The sequence below is a fragment of the Mustela erminea genome, chromosome 20, assembly GCF_009829155.1.
Source record: "Mustela erminea isolate mMusErm1 chromosome 20, mMusErm1.Pri, whole genome shotgun sequence".
Taxonomy (NCBI): domain Eukaryota; kingdom Metazoa; phylum Chordata; class Mammalia; order Carnivora; family Mustelidae; genus Mustela; species Mustela erminea.
In genome coordinates, this window is record NC_045633.1 from 16916992 (window position 1) to 16934308 (window position 17317).

Genomic DNA, 17317 nt, shown 5'->3' on the forward strand with positions numbered 1-17317 from the left:
GCTGAGACGCTGATCCCTGGTCTGGGCTGCTGTGAGGGGAACCGACGAATGCCAGATGAAGAGGTATTTGGGCCGGTTCCGAGGGACTAAACTTTTCTGGTTTGGACTAGAGCGAGAACAGAAGATCTCGCACGTTAGGTTCTAGATGTATACATGGCAGCTCGGTGAAGGGGTGCGGGGTTAAAAACTGCTAGTACTAAGGACCACGGTAGTCACTGGTGGTACGTGTCTTCTTCCCACTTCTGTCCCGGACCCTGTTCTAAGCAGCCTGGTCAGCTACACGCCCAAGGTCACACGGCTGCCTCTCCGAGGGCCCCCGGGTCTGCGGGGGCGAACCCAGGTCCCCGCGCTGGGCCGGGCTCCGGGCGCTCCTCCCCCAAGGACGGGACACTCGCACCGGCGCGCCCGGGGACTCAGGGGCCGGGCGGCGCGAGGGGCGCGGGGGGCGCGGGGGGCGCGGGGGGCGCGGCCCCGCGGGAGCGGGAGCCCGGGCCAGCGGGCGGGCCGAGGCGGCCGTGGCTGCTGCGGGCGGCGGGCGGGCCGCTCCCTGCTCCGCCTCCCCTGCTCCGCCCTCCGCTCCCGCTCCGCCCTCCGGCTCGGCGCCCGCCCGCCCGCTCCCTGCGCCGCCCGCCCGCTCTCCGCTCGCTCGCTCGCTCGCTCTCGGGCCCCCCATGCGGATGTGACATTTCACGCCGCCGCCATTTTGAGAGCGAGCCGAGCCGAGTCGCCGGGCGCCGCGTCCGCTGCCGGAGCCCCGACGACGACGCCGAGGAGGCGGAGGCCGCAGCGCCCCGAGCGCGGCCGGCCCGTCACCCGCCCGCGCCGCCGCCGCTCCCGCCGGCCCCAGGCCCCGCAGGCCCGCCGCGGCCGGCCAGGCCTCCCTCCCGCCGCGCCCGGCCCGAGGCGGGGCTGACTCCGCGGCCCCCGCCCGGCCGCCCTCCGCCCCCGGCCGGCCCGCGGCCTCGCAGCCCCGGCCCCGGCCCCGGCGGCGGGAGGCGGGCCCCGCGGCGGCGGCGGCGGCGGCGGCGGCCGCAGCGAGCGACGAGGCCGCCCGGCCCGGCCCGCCGGCCGCCCGCCCGCCTCGGCGCCGAGATTGGGCGAATCGCGAGCAAGTACGTGCGCGTCTCCCTGCCGCCGCCGCCGCCGCCGCCGCCCGCCGCGGGCCGCCCCGGGGCCGCCGCCGCCGCCGACGACGCGCGGGAGGAGGAGGAGGAGGCCGCCCCGCCGCCGCCGCCGCCGCCGCCGCCCCGGCTCGCCGCCGCCGCCGCCGCCCGCCCGCCGGGCCCGCAGCCCGGGCTCCCGGCCGCAGGCGAGGCCCAGGCCGCGGCCGACATGAACCACCAGCAGCAGCAGCAGCAGCAGCAGAAAGCGGGCGAGCAGCAGCTGAGCGAGCCCGAGGACATGGAGATGGAAGGTGAGGCCCGCGGGCCGGCCGCGGCGGGGCCGGGGGGCGCCTTCCATTGTGGCCGGGGGGAGCCGCGGGAGCCACGCGAGGGGCTCGCCATCTTTAAGCAGGCCCCGGCGGCCGCGGGCCTGGGCCTGGCCGGGCCGGGCGAGGCTGCACCGTCATGCCGGGCCCTCGCGCGGGGGGCGGTCGGCGGCCCCCTGCCCGGCTCATTGTCCGGGGCGCCTCCCGGCACAAAGCGCCCGCAGCCCGGGCTTGGGAATTAGGGCGCCCCGGCCGCCCAGGGACGAGGCGTGCTCTGGCCGCTGGCGGCCGCCGGGTCGGGAGCCGGGCTGCGGGGGGCCGTGCCCCTTCGCGGGCGTCCCCGGGGCCTGCCTCGTCTGGCCTGGTTCCGGCCGGCGAGCTCAGGGAGCGCTCTGGCCCTCCGCGGACGCGGGGCTCGTCCGCACCTGCTCTCGTGCGCTCCCCCGGAGAGCCCGCCCGGGCTGCGAGGCGTTCCCCCGGATCGCTTTTAAAACGCCACTTCCTAGCGTCGGGCTTCATTTTGAAACACCTGCAAGGAAGGCACATGTTCTCAGCCTTTGGACTGGCCCCCGAGTTCTGAGCCGCGCGCGCGCGCGCTCTTCGTTTCTAAGTTACCTCTTTTGGGGGGGCCGTGTCGTGTCCCACTCTGTGCGGTGCAGTCAGCATCCGGCCAGGTGTGTGTTTGAAACTACGCGAAAGCCCTCGCTGCACATGACTACCTACACCCGAATCAAAGCTGACTCCAAAGGTAACTAAATTTCCTGCCCCTGTGCCCGCAGTGTTCCCAAGTACTTTGAGATACGAGGTCTTGGTTGTAAAGGTTTGATGTAAAGAGTCTTGGGTTTACATGGCTCCGGCGGAGGTGGTCATTGGAAGGCATCTTTTATTTCTCGTGGCCCCAACTACTTTAAGGGCAAAGGCAAAGAAGTTTTAAAAGATAGCTTTCTTACCTACGGCGGGGGGTGAGACTGGCAGGAGTCCAGAGGGGGTACCTGAGTGAGCGGAGCAGTGAATGTTCTTAACTTGGTTTGAACGGGGATCTCGGGTTGTGTAAATGAATGGAACCTTGCTCAGGGAGCGGAGGCAAAGCACCATTTGTCCTGTGGAGTGGGTACACGTGTGGGGGCCTTGCACCCTGGTTGGGGGGAACGCTTACCCATGTCTGGTATTCCCCTGTGAATAACTTACTGCTGGTAACTCGATGTTCACTGAAAAAAATGGCTTGCCTGATTGCAGGACGCAAAGCGATGGAAATGCCTGCAGAAAGCGCTTCCCAGTGGCACTTAACAATGGCAGTAATGGGGAACAGGAGAGCAGAGTCCACACCACGGCCCTGGGCTGTGTATCTTGGTTGGCCTCAGCAAGGCAGTAGCTTCCCCAGAGCTTTTGGCACATGTGATTAAAACAGCCAGTCGCAGGAATATGTTGTTGAGACAATTTTGTATATTCCTTTTATGCGGTGTAACAAAAAGGGTCGTTGTTCAGTTTCCTTCTTGAATATCAGTCCATCAAGACAAAAGTCCATTAGTGGTGGCATACGATGTCTCATGTCCACTGTCTCCTCACTTTTCAAGTGTTTTTGAACATGGGTGAGAAGTAATAAACGTGGACATCGCTGAAGAGCCTGTTTCTGGGACAGAGCTGTGTGTTTGGGGGAACAAGTCCTGCCCACAAGCTCCAAGGACTTTTCTGTAAGATTGGGGCGTGTAGAAGGGTGGTGGAAGAGGTTTCAGAAGTCCATGCATGCTTCCCAGACTACTTTCTTTCCTCCTGGGCTTTTATTTTTTTATCATCAAAGTTTGCTTTGGAAAGGTCACTCCTAAAATCATTAATGTGGGGATGCACTAAAATCTCAAAAGTAGTTGGTGAAGGTTGCAGTTAGTAATGCTGATTCCTTAAACTTAAGAAACTGGGTTCTTTTGAGTGGACCTGTGTCCCACATTCATTATGCAGAAGGTACCTTGTCTCTGTAGGACTTCTGATTGTCACGATTGTCAACGCTCTGTGAGCACCCACAGGTGTGTGGTTTAGAAAGCTGCCTGTGCCTTATGCCGTCTGTGCCAGCCTTTCTTAGCCTTCTCACTGCAAAAACGTGGTGCTAGGTTTAGATACTGTAGTTGAGGATCGGAAAGCATGAAAGAAACCTTGGTATTAAAAAGCCAGAGGGGTGGAATTTAGTGAATATCAACTCTAGTTGGCCTCAGATGTTGGGCTGTGGTAGTACCTTGAACCTGTTGGGTGTCTTTGCCCTGAGTGCAGTCGAATCATCAGCTGCAAACTGTCAGGGTTCTGATGGGCTTGAGGAAAGGCAGGCTTTGTCAATGAAGAGCATCCTACCCACCCCTCCTGGGCAGGGCAGGTTTCGAAGGAGCTTGGGAGACTGGTTTGGTTGGTTGGTTTTTTCCTATCAATAGGTCAATGTTAGTTTGCTCTCCTCCTGCTTCACTTTATTGGGATAGCATCTGCTTTCGACTGAACTCTGCGCAGTGCACAGTCCTAGCCTATCCACGGGAGAACAACAACGCTCGGGGATTAGTTATTTTAAAGATGGCTCGTTCTTAGCAGTTGGGAGAGTTATGAAGGGTGAGGGGCAAAGAGGAAGGGGCTGGGGGAACGTGCTGACAGTTCACCGGGGTCGGACCACAGGCGAGGCCTGGAGCAGTTGAGCCCCACGTTTCAGGGCTGGAGGCACGCAGAGCTGTGGAGCAGGGGCATTCGTGGGTCTGGCCAGGAGGAATTTGCTTAGCGGTTTATTCATTATCTAACTCCGAGGCGGTGCAGTCCGAGGGGCTGAAGGAGTGACTTGTGCAGCCCTCTGCTCCCTGAGTACTTGCAGAGGTGATAATCTGGTCTGTTATGCCGGGTCCAGTCAACAGGAAGTTTTCCCAAGGCCTTGTTCCTGTACATAGACTGGCTGGCTCAAACGTAAGTACCCTGATGTTCCTTCCCTGGCTCTTCTGCCCTGCCCGCGTGAGCAGTCTGTGTTTCACGGTGTAATCTCTGAGACTAATGGGGACAGACAGTTTTGTTTGACTTTTTTTGTACAACACTCAGACCCCTGCTCTCAGGACCCCAAGCTGGGAGCAGATCAGTGAGTCATCTGCAGTTTTTGCAAAGAATTCATCTTTGACGTCTGTGTTTTCTGTCTGGGGGGCAGCAGCCCGGGTGGGTTTGTGTTTCTTTTAAACTCCTGAGGGTAGGTGGAGTTTCAAGTTACTGTGCTGCTGGAGCAGGTTTGAGAGTGGAAAGTGAGTTGCTTGCACACATGCACCCGGATAAACCAAACCTGTGCATTTTATTCTAAAATGCACGTTTCCTCTTCAGATAGCACCGTAACGAGACAAAAATCACAGAATATGAGAGTCTTGGTTTTTCTCTCAATGTTAGTTTTGGTTGGTAAAAGAACTCTTGGAGGCTACGAAATGAAAATCAACTCTGAAAACCCAGAAGAAATAGAGAAGAAATTAGGCCAGACCTAGAAACATCTGACTCTGAGCTTGTCAGGTTTTGATAGGATTGGAAGTTACTCCCGACGGGCATCGCCCCTCCGGAGTTTCTCAGGCTGCTGATTTTGATTATCGGTGAACAAATAAAAGATTGATAACCGCAAATACCGGAAGAAAGCAAATAATTTCCTCCTTCATTTTTATTTTCTTGGGATTAGTTTTGCGGAAAGGAAGAAAGGGGCTGTTGAGTAAACAACAGCTCCTCGTGGCAGGGCGGTGTGGTGTCTGAGCACAGGCCTCCGGCCAGGCCCGAGTCTGAGTGTGGACTTTGCCTTTTCATTGTGTGACCTCATGGCACGTTGCTTAAGCTCTGGGTGCCTCAGTTTTCCTGCATCGTCCAAAAGGAGGTCAGTCCTATCTTGTAAGGTAATTGTGAGGGAGGAGGGACAAAGCCCTCGTAAAGTGCCTCGCACCCGAGGAAGGGATCTACTTAGGAACGGAGCATGTTGTGATTTTGGGTGGTGCGAAGACAGTGCCCTACAGGAATTTTATCTTCATGTGGATTAGGAAGAAAACATAATGAGCCTCAGTTTAAGCACCATTATGGAATCCTGCACTTGAGATGCCTCAATAGTTACTTAAGATGAATGGCCTAATATTTTAAGAAACATGAAGTGGGTAATGGAGGAGACCAGGGGGTCTGGGGCATTGTGACACGGGCACTGAAGTGTGCTGAGCTGAGTAGCCCTCCGATGAGTGTATTCTTGTTCTTGGAAAACTTCTCAAGCATCTAGTGATGAATTTGGAGTGGAGAATCCGGTCACTGCGTCTCCAGACTTTGGGAGTCGGCCTTGCATCCTTCCCTGGGTCCCCACCTCCTGTAAGAAGCCCTTTTGGTTTTCCAGCCACCACCCTAAAGGAGGCCCCTGTTGCCTCATGCTGGGACTTTGCAACAACCTTCTTACTGGTTTCTGCTTCCATCGTTCTGAAAGCTCACATGCCTATGAAAACGGACTGCCCACAGGCCTGCTGTGCCCTGTCACCTCCCCCTGCTTAGGAGGGCGCAGGTGGGCTCTTTTCCCTGGATGTGGGAACTCGTGCAGTCCAGGCTGGGCCATCGGGATCCTCAGACTTGGCCTGGGCTTTCTTTGTGCTTTGAGCTCCGAGCACACGCAGGTTAGTGCTTCATGGGGGCAGCCCTGGCTTTGGTGCCTCTCCCTTCTGGAATGCAAACAGAACAGATACCCCAGGACAGTGGTTCAGAACCTGTTCCAGTGCCACCTTCTACACCAGAAACGTCGTCTCAGCTGCTTGGCTTGCATTAGAGTCCTGTAGATGATGCGGTCACCACACGTGTCCCCGCCTCTTCCTTGGCGGTGGTCTGTGTGGAAGGCATCCTTTTTTTGGTCCACTGTACTTGTGGGAGATCCTCATTCAGGAGACAGCAATTCTAAGTGGTAGAACAGGCGCTGGCTGGCTGGCTGGCAAGGAGGTGTTTGGAAGAGAAAGCCTCAGTAAAGTGAACCCATGTTGCTTCCATAAGCTGCTAATTCAGTGTCATTGTCTTGAAGGTAAGTTGCTTCTTTAATTTAATTTAATTTAATTAATTTATTTATTTGACAGACAAGTAGGCAGAGAGGCAGGCAGAGAGAGAGGAGGAAGCAGGCTCCCCGCTGAGCAGAGAGCCTGATGTGGGGCTCGATCCCAGGACCCTGGGATCATGACCTGAGCCAAAGGCAGAGGCTTTAAACCACTGAGCCACCCAGGCATCCCTCAAGTGGCATTTTTGATCCTTTTGGAAGGAAAAGCTTTTTTCCAGACAGGGCATTGATGGACTTTCTTAAATGACTGAAGGTTTCTTCCGAGTATTTTGAAAGGTGTTTTTGTCATTCTTTCTGCTTTTGTGGATGAGTAGTATGTATGTAGCCTGGGTATTTCTGTTTGATTTCCAAGTTGAAAGGATCTTACTCTGGAGACCAAGTGTTGTAACCAGGTATTTCTTAGCATGTACTGTGACAGTTAAATGTTCGGTGTCACCTGCTCGTGAACTTGTTCTGAACTAATTTGGACTTCAGAAAGTTGGAGGAAGCAGGATTTTGAGTGTCATGCGTAGGCAAGAGTCAGTTATGCCATCTTTCTAGTAAGTTAACACATGCCTTGGCGTTGAGTTGAGAAGTCAGACGTGTTGAAATTCTCTTCAAGAGAAGCAGGCCTACCTCCGAGGGCTGGTGAATTCAGCGTGGGAGTAGGGGATGGGGGTAACGAGAAAGTTTCTTATGTCATGAAATACACTGACCTGGGCAAGAGCTGAATGCTTCCAGAACGTGGTGACGACATGGCTAAACGAGAGACTGGCAGGAGAGCGGGGAGGGAGAGTGGCGTCTGGGAGAACACACCCTCAGAAGTGGTGTCACTGCACGCAGTTGTCGCGGTCAGGTTGAGGAGAGCTGGGGATAGGACCCTCCAGGGGTTACAGTGAGTGCAGAGCTCCGTGCCGGCTGTGGGCTGGGCCCTCACTGGGCTTTGCGTATGCTTGCCTTGTAGACAGTTCAGTTCTGAGGGCAGCCATGAAGGGTGTAGCCCTCCGTTCTGAGGTCACAGCTGCTCATAGGGTCGGAGATGCTCGGGTATTTTTTTACAAGCGCCCAGGACACCTGGCCGGAGGGGGCTTTAGCTTACCCAGTGTTTGAAGCGTGAGTGTTGAGAGACTTGAGTCCAAGTCTCAAGGTGGTGGTCCTCTGTTCTTTTGGGGGAGGGCGGGGGAAGTGTCATTGAAAATCTAAAAGCTGTAAACAAAAAGGTTCCCTTGTGTGACCACAACTGTTTTTTGTGATTTTCCTGCCTGGCACAGAATATCAAAACCCAGGGCCGTCTCTGGTTTGAATTCCATGCTGGTGACTAAATCGGTTTTCCTGCCATCCTGAGACCGGTAGGGCAATGTCTTGCGTTAGGTGCCAGCCCTCTGAGTACCCACCTGGGCAAGGTCTGGCTCTCACAGCGAGTTGCTAAACTGCCTCTGGTGTGGAAATTGGTTGTATGAGTGTATTAAGGTGACCTCTGTTGGAGAGCGCGATATGCCCCAGGGTGTCTGGGTGGCTTTCTAACTTCTCTCTGCTCTCCCTTCGGCCACCCGATTCCTAGTACTTTGAGGAGTTGATGGGGGCTTTTTCAGGGGAAGCCACGAGCTGTTGCTCCGATGCGTCTCCTGAGCAAACCAGGTTGCTCGAGGGCCCCTTATAAGCAGGCGTAAGGGCCGTGCGGCTGGGGTTGCAGGTGTATTTCATCAATGCACTTTTGGGAATACCTTCTGTCTCAAGGCGCTTAATTGACCCTGTGCAGTGGCTGTTGTCAAACAAGTACCTGTAAGCCTTCTCCACTGTTCCTGTGGCTGCAGCGCCCAGCTTTTCCTCGTGCTTCTTCCTGCCCCCGTCCAGTACCTCTTATGTTCTAGCCCCGGGGGAGACGTTACTCGCAGAAACTATGTGCAGTGGTTAAAAACGTTCCTCAGTCCACATTGCTGTCTTGTAAGCATCAGACACTTGTAAGGATCGCCCCCAACGATTCTCAGCCATGCTCTCGTGTATTTTGAGGATTGTGTTAAGGATTGAGAGGGTGTACAGAGAGGGTGGACTAGCAGAATGCCCTCGGAAGCATCTGGAGGGGGAGGCGGGCAGGGTGCTGTGGTCCCTTCTTGAGCCTTTGGGCTGACCCTCCCTCTCAAGACTGGGAGCTGCGGTGGCTAAGGAGCTGCTTCTCCTGGGAGGGAACAGTGTGCTGCCCTTGCCGGAAGGATTCCTCATTCTCTGACGCTCTTGAGGTCTCCTGGTTCTGATGAGAACAAACCAAGGTCATGTTCCAACTTTAGACCCATCTTTTTCCAGAAATCCACTTGTTTTCATGTGGGGGGCAGGGGGAGATGCCATGTTAGGATGAGGACCTGTGCAGTGCGATGTGGTAGCCACTAGCCGCGGGGCAGCGATTTTGGGATTGGAATAAAATTGGGGCACCCAGCTGGCTCAGTCCAGTCGGTGGAGCGTGTGACTGTTGATCTAGGGTCATGAGTTCAAGCCCCACAGTGGGTGTAGGGCTTCCATTAAAACAAACAAAAAGCATTCCTCAACTGACTGGCCACATTTCAAGTGTTGAATAGCCACATGTAGTTGGTGCCCACCACCTTGGGCAGGGCAGGTCCAGGGCATGTCCATCAATGGCAGAATGTCAGTGGCCAGAGCTGGCCTACACGGTCTCTCTTCAGATCGTGGAGGGGTCTCAGGCTGGAGGGGTCTCAGGTAGCATTGGTATTTCATTGAAACTACAGTATGTCTTGGGAAAATACAAGTAAAATGAATAAAATAGTTCTTTGGGGCAAGCCCTATACAGCAAGGTTTCTCTGGTTATTTGTGGTGAAGAACCAGGTTTCTTCCCTAAATTTCTAGTCCATTATGGACAATTTCTAAACCGTATTTTGTAGAAATACAGTGTAAAAAATTACTTAAGTGAAATAAAATAGAACCACAAAACACAAGCCCCATTTGATTATTAAAGTCAGCAAATGTAAAGTTAACTGTTGAAATTAGTTATTAGAACAAACACATATGGAAAAAGAAAATTGCAGAAACTGTTAAGTTCATTGAAGTTGTGTGTATAGGCTGTTAATATAAAGAAACTTGATTACATTTGTAACTGTGGCGTTCCAACATGGTAACCAAACACAGTTTTGTGTGAAATAGCCGTTTCCCGCTATTGAAAGCCTCCATGCACACTTTGAAGGAATGCAGGGTACAGGAGTAGTTTTTAAAGTAACAAATAATCTTGCTTCCTGCTTGGATGGATGGCATGTCTTACTACTCGTAGGCCATTTCTGTTTTGCTGAAACTCCTGTGAGCCCACCGCTGTGGAGGTATACTCATGAGAATTGGGGGGAGGGTGGTTTTCCAGAATTTTTCTCTGGACAGCTTCACCTGTATCCTATTAAACAAACGTAAAGCTAAGTTACTTTTTTTTTTTTTAAGATTTTATTTATTTATTTGACAGAGAGAGATCACAAGTAGACGGAGAGGCAGGCAGAGAGAGAGAGAGGGAAGCAGGCTCCCTACTGAGCAGAGAGCCTGATGCGGGACTCGATCCGAGGACCCCGAGATCATGACCTGAGCCGAAGGCAGCGGCTTAACCCACTGAGCCACCCAGGCGCCCCGCTAAGTTACCTTTCATTCAGAGAAATGGTTGTGGGTGACACCTACTTTTGGGTTACAGTTAAATGAACACTAGACTCTCACAAGGTGTGACATGGTCCCACATGTGGTGTGCCACACTGCTTTGACCACACCCTTACTGTCCCATGCTTTGGTGTTGGGGGGAAAGTCAGATTGCTGGAAAGTTTCTATGCTGGTTCTTCATTGTGCTTTTGGTCCACAGAGGGACACCAGTTTGCGGACTCTGTGCAGGGCATGTCCGCTTTAGCATTGTCCTTTCTGCTTGCTTGTTTGGTTCTGGGATGGAGCCTTGCTTCCAACTCTGTTACACCCTGTGGCCGCAGGCTTTGCTTGCTGTGGTGCTCAAAGAGCTCGGTTTGCCGGACAGACATTTTGGATCCCCATCTCAACTGGTGTAGTGCTGGCACCCCGGGGTGTGACTGCCTGAGTGCGGGTTCCTGGAACCCATGTGCAGGGGAGGCCCTCAGGGGAGGGCTCTGAGGAGTGGTGGACAGGAGGGGGTCTGTGCACAAAGCAGGGACAGGACTGGCTCCCCTGGGGAGGGGTGTGGGTCGCTGCGGCTTTGTCGAGGAGAGGACACAGCTTGGTTTGGGTAGGGACCGCTGGGGTGGCTGATGTAGAATGGCATGATAAGGTTGGTCGGATCGGGACCTGTGCGTCTATTGCAGAGGGTTAGGATCTGTGCTGGGTGGCATAATGGCCCCCACAGATGTCCATATCACAATCTCGAGAGCCTGTGAATGTACTCCCGTACATGGCAAAGGTGATTAAATATCCCTAATGAGGAGATTCTCCACTGCCGCCCAGGTGGGCCCAGTGTAATCACAAGGGTCCTTATATGTGAAAGGAGCAGGTCCAGGTCCAGGTTGGGTGGTGTGGGGTGGGATGGGGTTGCTGGCTCTGAGGATGAAAAGGGGAACCGAGGAATGGGGGAGGTCTCTAGAAGCTGGAAAAGGCAAGAAAAGAGATTGTCCCCTGGAGCTTCCAGAAGGGAGTCCTGCTGACACCTTGATGAGAGCCAAGTGAGCCCCGTTTTCAGACTCCTAATCTCCAGAACTGTAAAAGAATCAATGTACGTTGTTCAAGCCACTGTTTATGTAATCCTTTGGAGCAGCGACCAGAAACTAATGCAGGATCCGGGGAAGTGGGTGAGAAGCAGCAGGTGTGTGCCCGTTATATGTAGCTGGCCCCAAACCTGTAGGAGGCTTTGGAGCCGCTCCATGAGTGTGTGGCAGCTCACGCTCACTGAGGGCTCCTCACTGTGTGCCAGACTGTCCGTGTGTTAACTCACACGCTTCTTACTACAGCTCTCAGATGTGCAGTCATCCCTGGTTCACAGCAGAGGGAGCCCGGGCACTGTGTCATCCTCAGGGTCAGTGGTAGGATTTGAACCCGTGCAGTCTGGTTTCACAGCCATTTACAAGTCGTCATATCCAGTAGGCCCCATTGGTCATAGAAGTTGTGGTTACTGCTTCTTAGTGACACCCCTGTGCTGCCTTCTCCCTCATTGCTTACCTCACCACCCCAAAGCGCTGTGCTGCAGTTGGCCTTCCGAGTTGAACGTTTTTGTGTGGTTCACCACATGCTTTGAATATAGAAAGTAGCTCACTGCCAAAATAGGCTGGGGCCGCATGTACGCTTCAGCAAGAGGAATATGGGGGCATAAGAAGATCCAGAGCAAAATGGTGTATCTTCACAGGTAGAGTCTGCCTCCCCCCTTAGAGAATGGAAGTAACTGTATCAGGTGTTCAGTAACAGGTTATAATAAGATCCTGAGCTGAAATGAAATCATCCCCAAAGCAAACCATTCAGAACTCTGGGTATGCAGAGTGATGAAAAATTGAGAAGGCTTAGCGGCGGCTCAGGGCGCAAACGTCCCGCATTTCAGAGTCCCTGATTCTGCGAACCTGGGTACCAGAGCCCCGGATTCCTTAAGGAAGCAGGGGCTGGAAGAAGTGGGGTGACCTGGGTGGCCACTCTCCTTGCTTCATTAGCTGCCAGCTAGCTTTGTGGCATTGCTTTTATGGCATATTTTGAATATTTTCCTTTCGGGTCTCTTTCCATGACGGAATTAAAGAATGTTTGTGTGTATATGTATATAGGGGTGTGTGTGTGTGTGTGTGTGTGTGTGTAGGCTACTTTGGGAAGCATGTTTGCTTTGAAAAGTGATTGTAGCAGTCCAAACCTGTAGCAGAGCAGTTTTATTTTTTAATTTATTTTTTAAGATTTTATTTATTTATGATAGAGATCACAAGTAGGCAGAGAGAGAGGGGGAAGCAGGCTCCCTGCCGAGCAGAGAGCCTGATGTGGGGCTCAATCCCAGGAGCCTGGGATGATGACCTGAGCCGAAGGCAGAGGCTTTTACCCACTGAGCCACCCAGGTGCCCCAACAGAGCAGTTTTAAATAAAGAAACCCTTACATGGTTGAGTGTTAGCTAGTCTTTGCCTGTTGAGTAACCAATTGAAGAAAGCTCAAGCCAGTGTGGCCTTTTGGTCTGTTTTCATGAACGTCCCCTCTGCCCACACAGCACAACATAAGACCTTGCACTGTGTGAGAACAGGATCTTTCATTTCTATAATTCCTTCTCAAAGTGTGCGTTTTTGGACATCACATGAGATGGATGACTTCCCTCATGCTACAGGTAATAGATTCAGGATATTTATTGGTCATGGTTTGTGCTTGAGTTTCTCGGGGAAAAAAGAGGAAGATAGGGGACCCAAGTTTTGCCCTCAAAGGATGTGGCCAGGAGTGAAGGTGTCCGGAACGATGGGTAACACGCAGTGATGGCCCAGGTAGCTGTTGCCACACTGAGCGGCACCCTGGCAATATTCAGGCTTTCAAGCTGGTTGACTTGGGAGTGTCTAGAGAAGGTGCAGATGAGGGAGGTGGCTCATGGGTGTCCTAGTTGGGGATGTTTGTGCGCACGTGATCTCTGAGATGAGCGTCATGTTACCCGATGCCAGTCCCACAAGTCTGTGTGCTCACCCACCGTGGGTGGGTGTTGGTGGTCATCTTGATGGGGAACTCAGTCCCAGTATTGCTGGGTTATGTGGAAAGCATGGTCGCTGCCACACTCCTAAGTCTTGAGGACAATTTAGAGTTGGTTATGAATTACTTTGGAGGTACATGGGGAGAGGGAGAACTACTATTGCACATCCCAATGTTTTAGGGCCAGTATTTCCTTGGAAATCCGAGGCTGTTATTTATAATCTAATTTCTATTTTGATGAATGAAGTCCTTTCTTTCTTTCTTTTTTTTTTTAAGGCCTTTATATTTTTCTTGAAATTCAGTGTTTATTTTGGGTATTTTTATCAGAAGGCACTTGGTCATGGAATTTTGCTTTGGAGCAGAAAGTGTCAAGCCTCCTGCTCAGCAGATGAAGAGACCGAGGCTCCGAGAGATGGAGCAGTTTCTAGACTTAGACCGTCCAGTACTGCAGCCACTCATGGCTGAGTAGGTTTAAGCTAATTCAGATTAAGTAAAATTAAATACTCAGTTTCTGAGTCTAACTAGCTGTCTTTCAGGGGCTCCTTGGGTGCCACGCGGGGGTCATGGCTTTGGTATTGGATGGCACAGCCATGGAAGGTCTCCAAGAGCACAGAACATTCGCAGGGGCAGGGATGTTCCCCGTGAACTGGATGTTAGCTCTGCCTATGGCGCGTGCTGCCTTGAATAGAACGGGCTAGCATCGTGGGTCTTCTGTAATCACTGAGGAAGAAGTTGCCCCGAACCAGCTCAGCAAAGCGCAGGTGTGCTGGTAAACTCACTGTCACCTCCTCAGATACTGAGCGGGGCTGGGGGGGGGGGGCGGTCTGCAGAGACGCAGGAGTAATAAGCCTTCACTTCAGGAGGGTCCGTGGACCACAGACAGACAGGTCCTGTGAGCACGTAACTACTGCAGAGTAGAAACAGAGTGCCCCGGAGGTGAGGAGGTGGCGTTCTGGAAGTGGAGAGGAGGACTGCATTGGCTGTGCGGAAGCCACCAGGCCTGGAGTGGTGCTGGGGAGTGGGCTGTGGACAGATGCCTGGATGCCAAGCGCATGAGTTCCAGGGAACTGGAGGTGAGAGCCAGAGGCAAGGCTTCCGGTAGATGAAGAGAAGCACCTTTGTATTTCCTGGACATGTTCGTGGTCGTGTAATTAACACATTGTATGTGCTGTTTCTTTGCTTTACTCCCCATCACACTTTGAGGTCAGAGGACCAGCGGAGAGCCTGGGTCATTTTCTGTGCCAGTCCAGTGTACTGCGTTTTTGCATTTTAGTTTCAATACTATGGGAACATGCCACAAAATGTTTAATGCTAGCTCTTCATTTTACCTGCTTTGGTAACAGTTATAAATCGTTAGATTTGCACCTGCCCTTCTGTAATAAGTCGTTTCAATAAAATGTGTTAGTCACCATGATTTTTAAAATAGCAACTTTTGTTGAGACATAATCCTCGTAGATCACCACCCCCCCATCAAAGCATGCTCCTCGGTGGGTTCGAATATGTTCGCAGTTGTGCAACCCTCAGCAGTCAGATTTCGAACGTTGTCATCGCTCCCAGATGAAATCCTGTCTGTATTCTTTGGGGACCCTCTCCTTCTCCCTGCAGTCTCGGCGGCCACCACTCTTCTTTCTTCAGATTTGCCACTTCTGGACATTTCTTATAAATGGAATCCTACAGTATGTGGTCTCTTGTGTCCAGCTTCTTGCACGGAGAGTCCCAGCCCAGGTTTCTCCACGTTGTAGTTGGATCCGTGCTCCGTCCCGTAGAACCTGGGCTGTGGTTCATGCTGGGTCAGGGAGATGCTTTGGTGCTCGTGGTTCTGCCGTTTGCAGTAGGTTTTCTTCAGAATGTTTTAAATGGACTTGGGGAACGCCTGGGAGGCTCAGTCAGTTAACATCTGCCTTCGGCTGAGGTCATGATCCCCCGATCTTGGGACTGAGCCCTGCCTGCATCAGGGCTCCATGCTCAGCAGGGAGCCTGCTTCTCGTTTTGCCTACTGCTCCCCTGATTGTGCTCTTTCTCTGCAAATAAATAAATAAAGTCTTAAAAAAATAAAGGGAGAAACTTTTGTGGTTATGCATACGCTTCAGAACTACTAAATTGAATTAACTGGGTGGTGCACGGTGGGGATATCCGTGTCATTTGAGGGTTCGAGCAGAGCTGCAGAGTGGCAGTAGAGGGTAGTTGTTTTTTTTTTTTTAAAGATTTTATTTGACAAATAAAGATTTTATTTGATTTTTTTTTTAAGATTTTATTTATTTGACAGACAGAGATCACAGGTAGGCAGAGAGGCAGAGAGGCCGAGCAGAGCCCGATGGACAGGGCTCGATCCCAGGACCCTGGGATTATGACAGCCGAAGGCAGAGGCTTAACCCACTGAGCCAGCCAGGCACCCCAGATTTTTTTACAAAAAGATTTTATTTATTTGGTTTAGATCAAGAGTGGGAGAGCACAAGCAGTGGGGGAGCAGTATAGAGGGAGAGAGAAGCAGACTCCTCAGTGTGCAGGGAGCCCGATGTAGGGCTCCATCCTCAGATCATGACCTGAGCCGAAGGCAGGTGCTTAACTGAGTGAGCCACCCAGGTGCCCCGATTTACTGGATTTTACCATGCATAGCTGTGGGAGCTGCTGCCAGTCCGTTGCTAATGGATCTGGTGCTGGAGTCCATAGGGCATGTAGTCCACAAGGGAAGATGAGTGGGAAGCAGGGTAGGGGAGGCTGAGCTGGAACCATATCCTTGTGAGCCTCTCATGACTTCAGGTGCCCTAATGGCCCAGAAGGCAGAGAAACCCCCAGGCATAAAGGAACATGGGCTTCTTGCTCTGGCCTGTCAGGTTGGGGCACAGTGGCTCCCAGGTGGGAACTCTGCAAAGTAGGGCTTGTAATTCCGGTTTAGCTAACCTGGCACACCATAGATCTGCCATTTGGTGTGGTCTTTGGCCTATCAGAGTTTTTGCTATCAGGATCCTGTTACAGTTTTAAAACTGATGAGAACGCTGAAGAGCTATCAGGAGCGGGATTACATTTGTCGTTGATTGCCATCTGAAAAGCTAAAACTAGGACGAGTCTTGCTTATTGAGGAATGATAAACACAAATAACATATGTCTTATAGGAAATAAGTATTTTCCAAAACAAAAAAATTTAATGGGGAATGGCGTTATTTTTATATTTTTTACCAATGTCTTTATTGTCTGGCCTAACAGAAGACAGCTGGATTCTGCTTTCTCTCTGTCTGTGCTTTCTGTCAGTTACAGTGTATTTTAGTAGAAATAGAAAACCCAGTCTCACAGAGGCACCTAGTTCATAAAGGGAACAGTAGTTTAATAGCCTTTTCAGATAATTGTGACAGTTTTTTGATACTGTACCAACTTCGGTAGCTTCTTAAGGTTAATTGCAGTGTGCCAGTTTGAAACCCTATGAATTAACTTTTCTATTATATTGAAATTCATTGGTCTTAAAAAAAAAGATATTTATTTATTTGAGAGAGAGAGAAAGCATGAGCTGGGGAGGAGCAGAGAGAGAGGGAGAAGCAGACCTGTGCTGAACTTGGAACTGGGGACCTTCACCTGAGGGTGGCCTGAGGTGGAATCAAGAGTCAGACCCTTAGGGGACTAAGCCATCCAGGTGCCTGTCTTGTACTTTGAATCTACCTTGTCTGTACCATTCATTTAGTCCCTAAGTCACGTTTATGTTCCGTGGCAGCCTTGTGCTGTTACTTAATTGGGAACAAGGTTGTGGCTAACAGTTCTAGAAAGCTCAGTTGGGACGGAGACCTCTGACTTGGGTTGTGTATGAAAAGTCTTGATCCTAACTGACAGCATGGGGGAAGGTGTGGTTGGGTGCTAATCAGGGTAGCATAGTAGCTGTCCCCTGTCCCAGCTGTTTTGGGTGCTGCCGTGGGGAGGGAGCAGGCGCTGTTGGCTGGCCCCCCGTGGTGGGGAGGTGCCAGGGACTGGGGTGTGGACACCCCCGTGCAAGGGTGTATAGAAGATGATTCTGTTAAGATGAGTAACAGACTGCACGAGAATCCACAGAGACAGCACTTGAGCCAAAAATAACTGGTGATTCTGATTATTTTCCTTCCCAACCCTTTATAACAGCTACCATTCCTCTTGTTAATATTCATTTTATTTGTATCTCCCCCTCCCCCCATTTTCTCTGTTTTCCAGTAGTTTGTATGAATGGAACAGTTGGAAATCATTGGGAAATTTTTCTGGATTTAAACATGATTTGTTAACC

The 17317-nt window shown here is 52.1% G+C and overlaps 1 protein-coding gene across 1 annotated transcript in view; it reads left to right on the forward strand.

Annotated features, from left to right (window-relative positions):
• Window positions 1-1267: 1267 nt before the first annotated feature.
• USP7 (ubiquitin specific peptidase 7) overlaps window positions 1268-17317 on the forward strand; it is a 62399-nt gene continuing 46349 nt past the window's right edge. Inside the window, exon 1 of the mRNA XM_032326886.1 lies at window positions 1268-1414. Within this exon, the coding sequence (XP_032182777.1) occupies window positions 1333-1414 (82 nt within the window). The 5' untranslated portion in view covers window positions 1268-1332. The remainder of the gene's footprint in view (window positions 1415-17317) is intronic.